Genomic DNA, 16,793 nt, shown 5'->3' on the forward strand with positions numbered 1-16,793 from the left:
TCGTAGACTGTAAACAATGTAGTATGGCTGTAATTGGGAGAGATGTGGAGGCACTCACTCTTCTCTGCCTTTCTAGGGTGGGACACTCACTCAGTATGAAGGCAAATTGAGACTGGTGGAAATTGCTCAAGTGCCAAAAGCACATGTTGATGAGTTCAAATCTGTATCAAAATTCAAAATATTTAATACAAACAACCTATGGATCTCTCTTGCAGCAGTTAAAAGACTGCAGGAGCATAATGCTATTGACATGGAAATCATTGTAAATCCAAAGGTAAGCCAAAGTTGCAGGCCATCAGGCTCCCTGGTTCCGATCACAGCCCGCTACACACAGACCCACTGCCCACTCCCTCTGGCTCATCTATTCCATGGGTCACTGCTTTTTGCCTAGTTTCTTCAGTTCCTGGCCCTGTCTTTCAGAGTCGACACCCATCCCTTTAGTGTGCCAGGCGAGACATGGTGCCCTTACTTGACCCTGGGCTGTGGTAGTGGCAAGAGCACTGGGCCCAAAAGTAAAGGGCCCACCTCAGTCCTGTTGCTCTGGTACTGATAGGCCTTTTGGTCACAGGCATCTGTGTGGGTTTTCTGAACCTTTGGTTCTTTCTCATAAAATGGAAATGTTACTGAGAAGAGTTACAAAGCTGAAAAAGATCACTATATATAAGCACCTGGCGTACGGTAGGTGCTTGAGAAATGTCAGTTCTCAAAATTCTGTTTCCTTCAATGGATCTCTGAAACCACTCCCCAAGTATTAACTAGCCCATGTGGAACTAAGTTGCTGAAACCTCTGTTTCTCTCTCCTGCTCCCTTTCTTACAGACTTTGGATGGAGGCCTGAATGTCATTCAGTTGGAAACTGCAGTAGGGGCTGCCATTAAAAGTTTTGAGAACTCTCTAGGTATTAATGTTCCTAGGAGCCGTTTTCTGCCTGTCAAAACTACATCAGATCTCTTGCTTGTGATGTCAAACCTCTATAGCCTTAATGCAGGATCTCTGACAATGAGTGAAAAGCGGGAATTTCCTACAGTGCCCTTGGTTAAATTAGGCAGTTCTTTTACAAAGGTACGTAATTATAAAGATGATATACATGTAAATTTGTATTTCTTAAATGTGTAATTATAAAGATATGATACATATGTGAATTGGAGTCTAATTACAGTCTTTGCTGCTGATCTATTATATTCCTCCATCTCTATTGTCTTTTAAAGGGACTCAATCATAGAAGGTGAAAATGTAACTCATTTTTTAACCGGCTGCTATAGAGTAGAAAAGAATGTTTACATTTTAAGACATTTTATCTTATGTCTTGTCTAAGACCATTACTGCTTTCATCAGTGAGAGAATGTTAATTCTAGTTTAACAAAATGTACTGAGCCTCTACCATGTGTAAGGCAGTGTTCTAGGTGCCAGGTATTTAGCAGTAAATGAAACAGACTAAAATCTTTGCCTTCCTGGATATTCTAGTGGGAAAGGATGATAATAAGCAAGTCAAATGTATAGTATGCCAAGTGATGGAAAATGCTAAATAAAGCAGGGAATGTGTGGGTGTGGCAGTGGTGGTGTCATTTTACATTGGGTGGCCATAGGGCCTCACTGAGAAATTGAGTACACCATGCAGGTATCTGGGGCAAAAAGCATTCTAGGCAGGAGGAATAGCAAGTATAGTAAAACCGACCCTAACATGATAAGTGGAATCCAAAAAACTTAATCACATAAAATGCTGTGAGGTTAATGAAGTGACAGGGTGAGCTTTTGTGGCTGGCCTGTAGAGTCCTGCTATGCTATCCAAGTCTATTCTAGTCCTGGTTGTGGTTTAGTGTCACCTGGTGTGGATGTGTGTACTGCCCTTATATATTCGGGGCTATGATTCTGGGTCCTATGGCTAGGCTAGAATTTCCAAGATAGCATCAGGCATTTTAGAAGTCTCCCTGGTCTTTCGTGCCTCCCTCATCTGCCTGGTTGGGCTGGGAAAATCCTGATGTTACAAGGACCCACCATCTGCCCACATCCTGAGGTTAAGATTGCATTTTCCACCTAACCTCATCTTCCCTTCCCACTCTTTCTAGCCTCTTCCATACCCTGCAGGAGATAAGAACTTTAGCTGCCTCAGTTTGAGAACAGGGGCTGAGTGGGCAATGGCTACTTGCTCTGAGGAAGAACGTGTCTTACGGACACTAGAGCACAGTGAGCAAGTGAGGGATGGGGGTGGGAGATAGTTGGTCAGAGAGATAACAGGCCAGATTGTGTAGAACCTTGTAATTGAATATTGGGAGCGTGGCTTTTTTTTTTTTTTCTTCTGGGGAATGAGAAGCCATTGGAGAGTGTGAGCTGAGGGGTCAAGTTGACCAATCTGGTGGGCAAGGGTAGAATCAGGGAAACCAGGGAATAGGCTGTTGCTGGAATCCTGGCTTGGACCAGGGGTGGTTGCAGGGGAAATAGTGAAAAATGTTGACATTATATTTTGAAAGTTGTACCTACAACTTGCTGTTGGACTAGGTAGGAGGGTGAGAGAGAGAGAACGGTAAGGATGGCTCTAAGGTTTTTTGGCCTGTGCAACTGGAAACATGGAATTGCCATTTACTGAGACACAGGAAGGCTTGGGTAGAGTAGGTTTAGGGGGAGCAGAATGGGGAGTTAAATTTTGGAGATACTGTACTTGGACCTTCAAATGGAGAAGCTGCATGTATGAGTGTGGAGGAGAGATCTAGAAAAGAGGTAAATTTGAGGGTTGTCACTTTATAGCTGGTAATTAAAGCCATGAGATAAGGATCACCTAGGGAGTGAAAGGGGGGCGGGGAGTCCAAGAACTGAGCCTTGTGGAGCAGTAAGGCTTAGAGGATGGGGACGAGGTGGAGGAAGCAGCAAAGATGACTGAGGAGTTGCAGATGAAGAACTGGGCAGAAAACCATGAATGTGTGTGGCCTGAAAGCCAAATGAAGAAAATGTTTCAAGAAAAGAAGGACTAATCATTTGTAGTCAAGTGCTGCTGCCGATTCAAGTAAGATGAATGAGAACTTACCGTTAGATATAACGGTTGAGAGGTTTTGGAGCCTGACTGGAATGGATTTAAGAGAATAGAAGAGAAATTGGAGATACGAGTATAGAAAACTTATTCAAGAGTTTTGCTTTAAAGAAAAACAAAAATGGAGCTATAGGTAGAAAGGGATATAAGATTTTAGAGGTTTTTTTTTTTTAAGTTGGGAGAATTTATAGCATGTCTTATACATTGATGGGAGTTGATACACTCAAGAGGGAAGGATCACTGAAGAGGGAGAAGGAACTGCTGGACAGTATCCTCGGGCAGTAGCCATAAGAAGAGTTAGCCTTAAGTTGGAATAGAAATGGTCCAACCCCAGTACTAGGAGGGACAGAGTAATGGGCTAGAGGGCAGGTGGGTGGTGGTGGTAGAAGCCAGTGGAAGTTTTCCTGTTGCTTCTGTTTTTCTCAGCAAAATAGGAAACAAGGCCATATAGGACTATTTCTAGTGCCAGTAAATCTAAGGAAATAAGAGGCAAAGATAGTGATCATTTATAATGATAATTTGTGCTGTTGCTCTTCCTGAACTATATTCCTTCTTCTCAATCCTACCCTTCGCATAAAACCCAGCTCCAGTCTAGCTTGCTTCGAACCATGATGATCTCTCTCTTTTTTCCAACTAACTCCAGATTATGTGAACCACTCATCTGGCTCTTAGCATGTTGGTTGTTTATCTTTTTACTTATTACTGTTTTTTTAAATGATCTACTCAGCTGTAGTGTAAATTGCTTGATTGTAGGGACAATGTTCATCATATCTCCTGGTCTCTCCTGCACAGGATATATAAATTCTCACTGCACACACAGTGAGTGCTTAATAAACAGGGTTCCTCCCATAGAAGGCCTGAGCTTGGCCATAAATAGAATGTTTTACAGTTCAAGCAAACTGTCTTGTTAATTTAATCCCTGTTTTTCTGTTAACCCATTTTTGAAACAATTTTTATGTTTACATTTTTCCTTCAGGTTCAGGATTATCTAAGGAGATTTGAAAGTATACCAGATATGCTTGAATTGGATCACCTCACAGTTTCAGGAGATGTAACATTTGGCAAGAATGTTTCATTAAAGGTGTGTCATTATGATGAAAATTACAGTTCTTAAAGCTTCACAAGACAGGTTTCATTTTCTAGTCCTAAATTTACCTTTATTTTAAGGAATACTTCTTAGTTTGTACCAGACTGTTTATAAGATATGCATTTTAAAAATGAAATAGCTTATTACAATATTTAGTATTAATACTGTTTTCCATAAATATACAACATGGTTAAAATATAATTGTGTGTAGGCATTTTGTGGAATATAGCATTCAAGTGGAAAGCAAACACTATTAAATAATTGAATTGGTACTATTTTATTGAAATATGACAATATTTAAAATAGAATCACTGATAAATTAGCATTAGTTACTAAAGATGACTATTTGAATCTGAATGAAAGTCGAAAAAATGACAGCTTCATTTATACTGTTTATATTGATTATAATCTATTGTTAAAGTAATCTGTTGTTATCATTATGAAGATGTTCATTCACATTACTGTAGTGCTTGGGTACTTTGATGAGTATCATTCCAGCCTAGCGTAAGAAATAGGAAGGACTATGGGTATGAGTATTAAAGCTCAGAACCAAAGATTCAACAGTTTTTTCCTAATCAAATATTTTTTAAAAATTCCATACATACCTAGATTTCATGTGTTCTTCCTATTAAAGCTACTTACAGATCTTGGAAAAAAACAAAACAAAACTATATATATATAATTACTGCTGATACTGCTTCATCTAAACAATTTTACTTAAGACATGAAATATAAATCATTAAACTGTTCTTAAAAAAAAAACAAACCCACACCTGTATGTAAATATAAACCAAGCACCTTTCAGTTTACGAAGGTAGATAATGCTGGTGGCCTTCCAAGTAGTTCTTGGAAAGGGCCCGCTATTCTGTGGCGCTGGCCCGCTTCCCACTGCTAGATTCCTTGCCTCCTTATCAGAGATGGTACCACAGCTACCGCCAGTATTGTGACAGGACACATTACAGTTTTCCTTAATTTAGTGTTATTTGTTTTTCATGTGTAATATTGTTTATAAATGCACTTACTCTATTGTAAGAAGTTCTACATAAACTTGATAATTGTAAGAAAATCAGTTGCATTTTCAGCTGCACTTGCAAGTATACTCTTGTTTTTTGTTTTTCCTGTCACTTAGGGAACGGTTATCATCATCGCAAATCATGGTGACCGAATTGACATCCCACCTGGAGCAGTATTAGAGAACAAGATTGTATCTGGGAACCTTCGTATCTTGGACCACTGAATGAAAAATACTGTGCACACTTTATACTAATTATGGGTTAAACAGTTTCTTACAATGAAATGTTCTCTAGGATTATAAAATAGACAGGTACTTTACTATGTTACTGTACCCTGCAGTGTTAATTTTTAAGTTGAGTTTTCTGCAGTATGCTTTTAGTCTGTGAAAAGCACAGGTGGAAGCAATACTTTTCTTTTTGAAGAAGATCCTGAAAGTTAAATTCATCTTAAAGTGCAATATTGTTTAATCTTAAAACTGGGGTAGCTCTGCTGGAAAATCTTTTAACAGAGGCCTCAATGATGGTCACTTTGAACTGCTTGTGGTTTTAAAAATAAAGCTGTGAAGCAATCCATGTGTACACTTATACTTTTCAATGCTAACTTTATGAAATGGTGAAGAAAAATGGTTTACTCTTGCTAAACAGTTACTCTGTCAGTTGGAAGACTTGCTCTTGGAACATTGAAGTACTCACTAGCCGGTTACCTAACAAATCCAGTTTTTGCATGTCTAAGAATCTTAACCACATCATTATTTCCACAGGAATTAAACTTGAAGGTATTTAATATCTTTCATCCAGTTCTAAAGCTGGGATGCCTGCCGTGCTCTCCATAGACTCTCCATTTATTGAAACAAAGTGGTGTTTCTTTTCCCAGCTGAAGGGGTGGGGTGGGTAGAGGTAGGGAATTTCTTTCACATCCTTGTTCTCTAGTATAGCAGGGTGGGGTATAACTTTATAAAAAGTTCCCTTTCTCTGAAGCTTCATTTGTTGAAGCTTGCTTGTTGTTACTGAAAAATGTTCTTGAATAACCCAAATCAGGTCTGCTGGTAGTTTGAATTTCAGCTTTTCTCTAAGAAAGAATCATTTTCCAATTCTTCCATACTTGTTTTTGAGTAAGCTGCCTGTTTAATAAGTTTACTGTATACTATAAAAAAAAAAAAAGTTGTCTTTTAAAGTCTGGTAATTCTTTACAGCTTTATTTTAGACAGACAGTTTAAGAACCAATGACATACTACCTCTGTAATAATGATAAAGGAAAGAATTCCTCTTAGGGAACCAAAGAGCACAAAATAAGACTATTTCATTGTACATAATCACCACAAGGTTAGGCACTCTGACAGGGTTAGGCAAGATTCCTGGTGTGAAGTGAGGCACAGGCACTTTCATTTATAGAGTGCTGCTGATGCTAATTTTGAAGGTAGGTGTTATAAAAGTCTTTAAATAACTTACTCATCACCTTATATTTCTGGCCCCAACACAGCAGCCTATATTTTAACAGTTCTATTATTTTCTCCCTGGTTTTTGTTCATATATACATTGAAAGTTACTTACAAATAAGAACCCAAGGCAGGGGACATACTTCAATGTTATGAGGAGTTCTCACTTTAACATTTAGATAAGTAGGCAGAATATATGAAAATGTATTCTTACCTCTGCTAGAAATAAAAAGGAAAAAAAACCACCCCAACCCTTCATAGATTTTTATAAAAATACAGCTGTTAAACTGCAGGCTTTCATACACCACATCTGAAAAGTATTTAAATTAGTAGTTGCATAAATGAACACCAAAATCTTACTCTTTAATTATTACTTACGATCAGTCTTTCAAGTATTTAGACTATTCTGGAAGGCTTTACGCAGTTGACATACAGTGGTGATGACAGATTAAATATGTGACACACAAAGCCTGAAACTTGACATTGGTCACTAAAACAAAAACTGAATTCCTAAATCCAAGCAATCAAAAGATGTTTATTTTTATAGAAAGATCTGTAAAAAAATAATTTTTCAAACAGCTTTACTTTCATAGAGAAAACTTTCTACAGAGGTTGAGTAAGATTTTAATATTTTAAATTGTACCATCATTAAATAAGGTGGGACACCATATGAATTTCATTGCACTGGAAGAAATGCAAAGCATTTTTTAATATAAAGTATACAGAGCATTCTAGTCAACTACAGCTGTGTTACAGCTATGTGTTCTTTTGGATTTGGTCCAAAGAAACCTGAGTCTGTTTCCAGAGAGAATGAAAAATATTATAGACACCTGATCAGTTACTCCTCACCAAAGGAAGCACACAAATGGCATTCCTTGTAGATCCCATTGAATCCCAGTTTCCCAACACTGATACTTTCCTTTTCCCCTTCCCCAACCCCAGTTCACTTTGGGTTCCAGGTTCAGTTCTTGAATCACAGGCATCCATATTTTCGTCACAAACATACACATCCCATGGTAAGATGAACTACCCAGTTTTCCAGTATGTCATCACCTTTTCTGTTCCCAGATCTCGGCCATATTTAGGTCCAAATCTTTAAGGCCTTTTAAGGCTTGAAGATTTCCAGTGTAAAAAGCTACATCTGCTGTGACCAACCTAAACATTGGAAAGAAAATTATTTTTAATCTCATGTTTTCTTTTCAAATAATAAAGTAGCAATGCTCACAGAGTACTCTGAGTCCTATCCTAGCTGCTAGACTATGATTTAAAATTTGGACCAAATGTCACTGTATTTCTCTCAGCATGATTCCTACTATCATATAGTTAGATCATTTAATGTTCTCTCTCTTTCAACAGTGTTTTGAAAAGGAATAAACCAATGCAGGTTGGACTCAGTTTCATAATTAATTCTGCCCAATAAATTTATCTTAAAACAGTATGAAATAATAGAGAAAAATAACAAGTTAAACTTTTTTTTTTTGATCAGTTGTCACTAGAATAGAGTATACATGTATATGACTAGTGAACTCAAGGAAAAGAAAGTTTCCTGAATGCCATCCTAAGAAGTTAAATGAAGGCTGAGGCTGGGACTCATGTGTTAAGTACTACTGGATATAAAACTTGCTATTGACAATCAATGTAACAATACTTGACAAAAAGTAAGAATTATACTTTTAAGTATTTAGCTGTCACATTAATGCCTATCCTTGAAAAAACACTCCTGGAAAGAATGCTCAGATAAACAAGTATCAAAGCTCCACACAGAAAAAATAGGGACTGGTCTGATTAGACGTGTACGTTGACAGATGTGGCCCATGGAGAAACAAATAGGAGATCTTGATTTAGTAGTTTGTAAAAGAAGAGGAAATGCAGCTTTGATACTTTAAAGAGCATGTAAGTTCTGGATTGCTGGACTACAAGGGGGCAAAGGTATTTTAAGCACCCTTAATATATGTATGAGTCTAATTTATAAATACACTCGTACTTATGTACTTAATGTTTCACTTTTGTCACATGGCAGAATTCAGTAAGGACCATATTTTTGTTTGAAACTCATCTGGGTCAAGGTGCTTTAAAATCCATAAAAAGAGTCTAAATTAGTAAGTACGCTGAAACTGACAGCAATGGCTCAAAAAAGAACAAAGTCTTAAGGCAAGGTTCCCACATGAAAAATTAAACGAAATTAACAGAAATCTCCATTTTAAAATATCAAGTTATGTTTAATAAACAACTATTTACAGTCTATACAAGATAGTACCTAGAAAATATATGTTTCACATCAAAGTTGAAAATATTTGATAAAAGAACATAAAAGCAGATATTTGCAATATATATAACCAATGAAGGATCAGTTTGAGGGCATATGCAAAAATCTAAAATCAGCAAGAAAAAGATAATACCCAAGATAAAAAATGGGTGAAGAATATGAAGAGGAAAAGTCACAGATGAGAACACCTGAATGACAAATAGGTGAAAAGATGACAAACATTAGGAAATGCAAGTCAAAACAAAATACCACTGTATCCCATTAGACTGGCAACAATTAAAAAAATCTAACAGCAGATGTTGGCAAGATGTGGAATAAAGGTGGGAATATAAACTTGGTATAGCCACTTTGGAGAACATTCTGGCAAAACCTAGTAGAGTGAAAATGTACATGTGATCTACTTCTATGTACATACCCTAAAGAAATGATCACACCATTACACATGCATAAGGAAAGATCTTCACTGTGGCATGATTGTAATGACCTAAAATCGATCACCAGGTGAAATGGAAACATTAAATATGGTTGATTCATGTGGGAGAATACAATAAAGCAATCAAAAATGGACAATTTCTATATATCAACATAAACAATGTCGAGTAGAAAAAAGCATATGTACAATATACCATGTAAGTAAATTCATGAAACAGCTCCACATTTTTTTTTTTAGATAAAGAGACAATAAATGAGAAGGACTTAAAGGATATAGACCAGATTTACTAGAAACATTGCCTAAGGGTTGGGGGAAAGAGAATAGGACTGGAGATGGGGTCAAGGGGTACTTAAGCTCCATTTGGAATGCCATTTTTAAAAAAAATGATGAACATTTTTTTTCAAGTGAAAATGACACGTTAATAATGATCAATTCTAAGTAACAGGAATACAAATATTATTCTCCATATGTCTCTGTATTTTAAAAATGTCTTAAAATAGAGAAAAAAGAAAATCACATTAAAAAGAAAAAGTGCAGGACTGGGGAGAAGAAGGAATAGGGAGCAACTGCTTAATGGGTCTGGGATTTCCTCTTGGGGTAGTAAAATGTTTGGAACTAGACAGAGCTGGCAGTTGCACCCAGGTGGCGGCTGCGAAGGCACTAAGGACCACTGAATGGTTAACTATAAAATGGTTAATTTTATGTTACGTGAATTTCACCTCGAAAATAAAAGGTAAAATTTTAGAGCCATTTCAGGAACAAAAATTCCTTTTAAGCAGGTAGTTTATTATGTCTTTGGCTAGAGTCTAGAGATAAATTTTCAGGGAAAATATCTTTCAAGTGATCACTCAAAGACATAGTTTGACTTACACAGTATTAGTGTCTTTAAAAGTATGTGACAACGAAGATCTCTAAGGTGGTACCAACCCCCAAATAGCTTTATTAACAAAGAAAATAATAGGTGATGAATTAACTTGGATGCTTCAGAACTACTGGTCTGAGAAAAACCAACCGGCGAGATTTGGTTATGTGAATAAAAGTAGAAAAGTATGAGTGGAATGGGCCTTTTATTAGCTTTGTATGAATAGTTTCTGAGAGGTATTTGATATTTGCTATACTGTCTTTGAACTTTTCTGTGGCTTTGAAATTTTGAAAATAAATAATTCTTTTAAAAGAAAAAGAACCAGGTAATAATCAAAAGAGAGAATCAGATTTTTGCGTAAAACTCTTAAATTCAGCCTGGCTGACAAATTCAGCAGTTTGAAGCTTCCAAATAGTTTTGTGCAAAATCAATTCATTGTACTCGCCAACAACACAGGTTTGAACTGCGTGGGTCCACTTATACGCAGATTTTTAAAAACAGTAAATACTAGAGCATTACATGATCTGCAGCTGGTTGAATCTGTGGATGTGGAATTGTTGATACAGAGGAGCCCTGTATATGGAGGGCCAGCTCCCTAAGTTATACTCAGATTGTCAACTGCTGGAGGGTCGGCACCTCCAACCCCCACCCCATCCCCCTCTTGCTCAAGGGTCAGCTGTACTTCTTTTCTTTTTAAGGGTAGGGCCAACTTCTGACTCCAAAAGATGTTTTTTACATTTGTTCCTATAAGTTTGAAACTTGAGCCTGAAACTCCTTTAAAAGGGAACAAAATATTCTATTCTTAATCCATGGAACAGGTAACACACTACAGAAACCATATAAAGGTGTACCTACATGATCAGTGCTTTGCACTTTGTATAATCTTTAAACCCATATCTTTATCTACATTGCTCTTAACAAAAATTCTGTGACAGAACTTTTTATCATCCCTATTTTTAAATCTAAGAATATTAAGACGCAGGGTAAGTGATTGGCCCAGTTATAGAGCTAGTAAGTGGCAGAACTTAACCCAAGTTTTCTGATTCTAAATCTATTTCGCCAATAATACATATAATTTGTTCAATGGCTTACAATAAAATATGTATACACTTATTTTTTGTAACCCTGTGAAGGAATTAAGGCAGATTTTATGGTTCTCATTTTATAAATAAGGCACAGAGGTTAAGTGACTTTCTCACGGTCATACAAAGTAGGACTTTGAGTTCTGTCTGGATAGGTGAAGACTACTGGGTGACTTAAGGAGGTGCTACTAATGTACACTGCCTCAAAATGGACATATAAGGTTAGTTAACTAATTCACCATCTATAAAACACTTTAACACAGATAGATATAGATATACATCACCTCCACAGAGGGAAAAAAAGGCAAAAGTTTGCTGATTTTACAGTCTGGGTCCCTGGCAAGATTATAGTGGAAAAGGACAGCATAATGAATAAAAACCAATCAAACAGCTCAATATGGGAGTATGGGGTAAAAACATGCTGAAAACATACCCATTTTGAGGTCCTCCATCATTTATCACATTTAAGTGAGATAATTGCTTTTTCAAGTGGAGTTTGTAACTTGCATTAATTCTTAAAAATAACATCTGGAAAAGAAATAAAACTCAGTTTCTTAAAGCTCTATTGACATAGAAGACGTAAGTAAGTAATCACTATTATTTGCAGAAAAACTTAAAAAACCTTTTGCTTTGGCATATACTTTTTTTTTTTTTTTTCCATTATTGATTTTCTTTTATCTCTTAAATTTTATTTATTTATTTATGGCTGTGTTGGGTCTTCGTTTCTGTGCTAGGGCTTTCTCCAGTTGCGGCAAGTGGGGGCCACTCTTCACCGCAGTGCGCGGGCCTCTCACTATCGCGGCCTCTCTCGCTGCGGAGCACAGGCTCCAGACGCGCAGGCTCAGCAATTGTGGCTCACCGGCCCAGCCGCTCCGCGGCATGTGGGATCCTCCGGGACCAGGGCTCGAACCCGTGTCCCCTGCATTGGCAGGCGGATTCTCAACCACTGCGCCACCAGGGAAGCCCTGGCATATACTTTTAAAATGCTCCTCTGAAAGTATTTAATTGCTATTTCAGTATAGTTTTTCTCCTTAGTTGGATAAAAGCTCTTTTTGCTCTTTTCAGTAGTACTTCTTTTAGTGATATGACTTATCACTGCCTTTTGCCCCTTAGTAGAAATCCTCTGGCATGTGTAAATGGGATCAACCATACAGGTAAAAAGAATAAAAAGAGATGGAGAATTCTGCAATGTATCAATATTAACTAGGAACTTGATAGAGAAAAAAGTCACAATGGTAAAGGCAAGGCTACCGTTATCCTTCCCAATTACTTGGAAGTATTTTATTGCTTCATATGCAGATTTTTAATGCAATACTTCTTTGGGAAATGCCTGACCTGAAATTATATACAATTAATCTATGGAAACAATTTTGTGAAATATATTTCCCATGGGAAAAAATATATAAAGTCATCTATGGAAAAGTTTTATGGAATTACTGGTACTCAAGTGACAATAATGACATAAAATCTATAATTTGTGCCCAGCTTGACAAGAGTTCCCTTTAAATGATGATGCAGATAAAAATACATGAAATACCTATATACCCAGCTCCTGGACCTGGCTAAGCCTTGTTCTAGAATTAGAACTCAAATGGCAAGTCCAGAAGGTCAGAATGTCAGAGGTGGGGGATCTTTCATGTGGAATGAAAAGGATGGCTTGGCTAGGAAGACTGAGAAAGGAAGAAGAGACCCTAGTGGGTGCTCCATATCTCAAGGCTCCTCCTCAGTCCTCAGAGAGCCCCAAAGGCGCTGGATGATATTTAATCATAAAGATGGTATGATTAATGAAAACCTAGGGAAGCATGAGAAAATGGTAATAGCTAGTATAGGATGGAAGTCTGAGGTGGCATGGGAAAGGAGACCAGCAGGCACAAGAGCAGGGAAGAGACACTGAAAAAGCTACTCTCTGCTCCCAAATACCATTTCCAAGCACTCAACCAATTAGAGACAAACTGAAATATTGATAAGAAACTTGTCTAAATAGCAGAAATCCCAGTGAAAGCTAAGATCATTAGTCATGTAACAACTAGGCTTGTACTAATTATAACATTATATCATTCTACAATTAGACTTGAATGAGATCACCTGGTATAAAGGGAACAAACTAAGGTGGGTAAAGAAGACTGGAAAAAAAGAAGTACTGGAACCTTTAAAGTACTAGGCGAGGGAATTGAGGGAAGTCACGGGTAGGAATGTCAACGAAAAGTGAAGAGAACTCTGATAATAGTGCAGGGAAGACAGTAGAGACAGAGGGTGGATACTTCAAAAGTAAGAGGTGCCAAAGACTACCCATTTTGCTATTTTTCCTGATCTGTGCCTACTACACATCATTTATGCTGATCTAACAAATATTAATGTTAAGGCATACTGATTGAGTTACTTTATATGTCATCTCATTATTAAGTCCATCACTAATTCCTCCCCTATCCAATTTGGATTATAATCACAGTAACATATTCTACTATTCATTGATAAATGCTAATCCTGATTTTCAAACTAATAATGTAATAAATGATGCCAGTAGAATCTGGGACCTCTGATGACCCAATGGACAAATGAAAATCTGCTTTTTAGAATGGCTGACTACACAGCAAAGCTACTATTGCTCTGGCCTGTCAGGGCAAGGAGCACTCTGAAATCAAGTCAATATAACAACTGGAAAAAATAATAATAATCATACTGGAATACGAACTAAGCTTAACTGTGCCAAAAGTACATAATAAAAACACTCCAATTCTGCATGCATTTTATGTTATATATAATAGTTTTAGGAATTACTACTCACTTGTGTTTGTTCTTCTGGAAGGAGATCAAATATAGCTTCATGCATTTTTGCCATTTGCTTACAAATATTCCTGAAACAGGCAGAAGGAACGGGAGCTTTCACTTCATACTGGCAGGGAAAAATAATGAGAATTATATTCATGTCCTCTGGATTGCATATTGTCCCCACTGTTCCCTAAAACATATATTTTCTGCCCCTACACATCTAACTCTTCAACTGCGATCTGTGCTACTCATGCAAATCTCAAAAACTTTTCATTAAAAATCCTAATCTATTTTGAGAGAGCCAGCATAATTTAGTGGCTAAGAACATAGGCGGCTTCCCTTCTTAAGATGGACTGCTTGGGTTCAAATCCCAACTCTTAAAATTCTTAGCTATGTGAGATGGGGTGAGTTACTTCTCTATATTGGGTGAGATATTTCTCTATATCTCAAAGGGCGTGCTGTGAGGATTTTAAAAGATGGCTCATAAGAACTCAAACTAGTGCTTGATACCAAGTAAGTACTCAAAAAATGTTAGCTACTATTCTGGCTCAAAATACGATAATGAATCATTAAAGTAGGCCCTCCAAATTAACAGATTATTTTTTAAACATGATTTTAAGAATGCGTTCAACATGATCATATCTGAAATCAATACAACTGGTAGAATTAAAATGTTCTTTTTCTTTGCAGGTGGGCCAATATAGTAATCATATTTACCCTAAGGTTAAGAGAAGACTTTTTCAGGCTTCCCTGGTGGCACAGTGGTTAAGAATCCGCCTGCCAATGCAGGGGACACAGGTTCAAGCCCTGGTCCAGGAAGATCCAACATGCCGTGGAGCAACTAAGCCCGTGCGCCACAACTACTGAGCCTGCGCTCTAGAGCCCACAAGCCACAACTACTGAAGCCCGCACCATAACTACTGAAGCCCGCACGCCTAGAGCCCATGCTCTGCAACAAGAGGAGCCACCACAATGAGAAGCCCGTGCACCGCAACAAAGAGTAGCCCCTGCTCGCCACAACTAGAGAAAGCCTGAGCGTAGCAATGAAGACCCAATGCAGCCAAAAATAATAAATAAAATAAATTTAAAATAATAATAATAAAAAAGAGAAGACTTTTTCAATGATCTGTACTGAAAATTTAAAATTAGGTAAATTCACTTACTATTCTTACATCTGGAACAGTATACTGATATGATTGAGATAATCATCTTTTGGCCCACATTTTAGAATTCACAGCTTAAATTATATATCATTTTCATTTATAAGACAAATTTGGGCTAAATAATTATATTTTAGATGCACTAATCTTATATAGTTTATTAAAATGATGAGTTCCAATATACTGCTGCAGCAGAACCATGTGGAAGTCACCGTGTGACTGGACCAAGCAAAGTCGTGACCACTCAAGGGTTTGTCTCTCTTCAGCCTAGAGATATATCAAACATCCCCTTATCTTTTTTATTAATAACAGTTTTAAGATATAATTCACATACCATAAAATTCACCCCTTTAAAGTGTACAATTAACTTTTTTTAGTAAACTCTTATACAACCATCACCACTAATTTCCAAACATTTTCATCACCCCAAGAAGAAACCCCATACCCATTAGCAGGCACACCCCGTTCCCCCCTCCCCTCAGCCCCTGGCAACTACTAATCTCTAGAAATGGAATCATACAATCTGTGGCTTTTTGTGACTGGCTTCTTTCACTTAGCATGCTTTCAAGGTTCATCCATGTTGCAGCATGTGTCAGTACCTCATCTTTTTTATGGCTGCATGATATTCCATTGCATGAATATACCATAGTTTATCCAATCAGCAATTAATGGACATTTGGGTTATTTCTACTTTTGGGCTATTATGAATAATAATGCCATGAGCATTCATGTACAGATTTCTGTGTAGACAAATGTTATCAATTCTCTTGGGTATATACCCAGAAGTGGAATTACTGGATCATATGGTAACTCCATGTTCAACCTTTTGAGGAAATGCCAAAATGTTTTCCACGGTGGCTGTACCACTTTACAATCCCACCCAGCAGTATATAAGGGTTCCAATTTCTCCATATCCTCACCAACACTTGTTATTGTCTTTTTTATTTTAGCATCCTAGTGGGTATGAAGTAATATCTCACTGTGGTAATATCGCCTTATCTTAACTATCCCCCTGTCCTGGGTTGAATAATAGCTTCCCCAAATTCATGTTCACTTAGAGCCTCATAAGGTCATAGTGGATTAGAGTGGGTCCTAAATCCACTGACTGGTGTTTTTATAAAAGAAAGGAGAGGGAAATTTAGACACAGAGAAACACAGAGGGAAGATGACCACGTGAAGACAGAGGCAGAGATTGAAGTGATGCATCTACAAGCCAAGGAATGCCAACAACTGATAGCAAGCACCTGAAGCTAGAAAGAGGCAGGGAAGGATTCTTTATTAGAGCCTTCAGAGGGAGCATGGTCTAGGGACACTTCTATCCTCCAGAACTACAAGAGAATAAATGTTTGTGTTATAAGCCACTCAGTCTGTGGGAATCCGTTATGGCAGCCCCAGGAAACTAGCATACCCCCAAAACCTTCCATCATCACTGCTTTCCCTCAAGATACTATCCTTTCCATCTGACCTTCACCACACGTTTCTTCAGTCACTTAAACTTGATACTGTACTTCTTTATTCTCAACCCTTAAAGTTTGGTTCTTGCCACCACCCAAACTACCTTCCCTCCGCCATTAACAATCTTCTGAAATTTCTCTCTGGAAAAATCACTAAGGAGGTCCTAATTTCCAAATTTAGTAACTTTTCTAGTTTCCCTTCCTCACTGC

The 16,793-nt window shown here is 37.5% G+C and overlaps 2 protein-coding genes across 10 annotated transcripts in view; one reads left to right on the top strand and one right to left on the bottom strand.

The window, feature by feature from the left end:
• UGP2 (UDP-glucose pyrophosphorylase 2) overlaps positions 1 to 5,660 on the top strand; it is a 56,532-nt gene extending 50,872 nt beyond the window's left edge. For all 5 annotated transcript variants that reach the window (XM_061210644.1, XM_061210648.1, XM_061210647.1 and 2 more), the window contains 4 exons: positions 77 to 274; positions 819 to 1,061; positions 3,998 to 4,102; positions 5,238 to 5,660. In XM_061210644.1, the coding sequence (XP_061066627.1) occupies positions 77 to 274; positions 819 to 1,061; positions 3,998 to 4,102; positions 5,238 to 5,345 (654 nt within the window). In that variant the 3' untranslated portion in view covers positions 5,346 to 5,660. The remainder of the gene's footprint in view (positions 1 to 76; positions 275 to 818; positions 1,062 to 3,997; positions 4,103 to 5,237) is intronic.
• A 1,485-nt stretch (positions 5,661 to 7,145) lies between these two features.
• The window catches only part of VPS54 (VPS54 subunit of GARP complex), a 94,030-nt gene continuing 84,382 nt past the window's right edge, over positions 7,146 to 16,793 (bottom strand). For all 5 annotated transcript variants that reach the window (XM_061168777.1, XM_061168773.1, XM_061168776.1 and 2 more), the window contains 3 exons: positions 13,986 to 14,093; positions 11,634 to 11,728; positions 7,146 to 7,712 (listed from right to left, as the gene is read on the bottom strand). In XM_061168777.1, the coding sequence (XP_061024760.1) occupies positions 7,607 to 7,712; positions 11,634 to 11,728; positions 13,986 to 14,093 (309 nt within the window). In that variant the 3' untranslated portion in view covers positions 7,146 to 7,606. The remainder of the gene's footprint in view (positions 7,713 to 11,633; positions 11,729 to 13,985; positions 14,094 to 16,793) is intronic.

The sequence above is a fragment of the Eubalaena glacialis genome, chromosome 14 (assembly GCF_028564815.1).
Source record: "Eubalaena glacialis isolate mEubGla1 chromosome 14, mEubGla1.1.hap2.+ XY, whole genome shotgun sequence".
NCBI classification, from domain to species: domain Eukaryota; kingdom Metazoa; phylum Chordata; class Mammalia; order Artiodactyla; family Balaenidae; genus Eubalaena; species Eubalaena glacialis.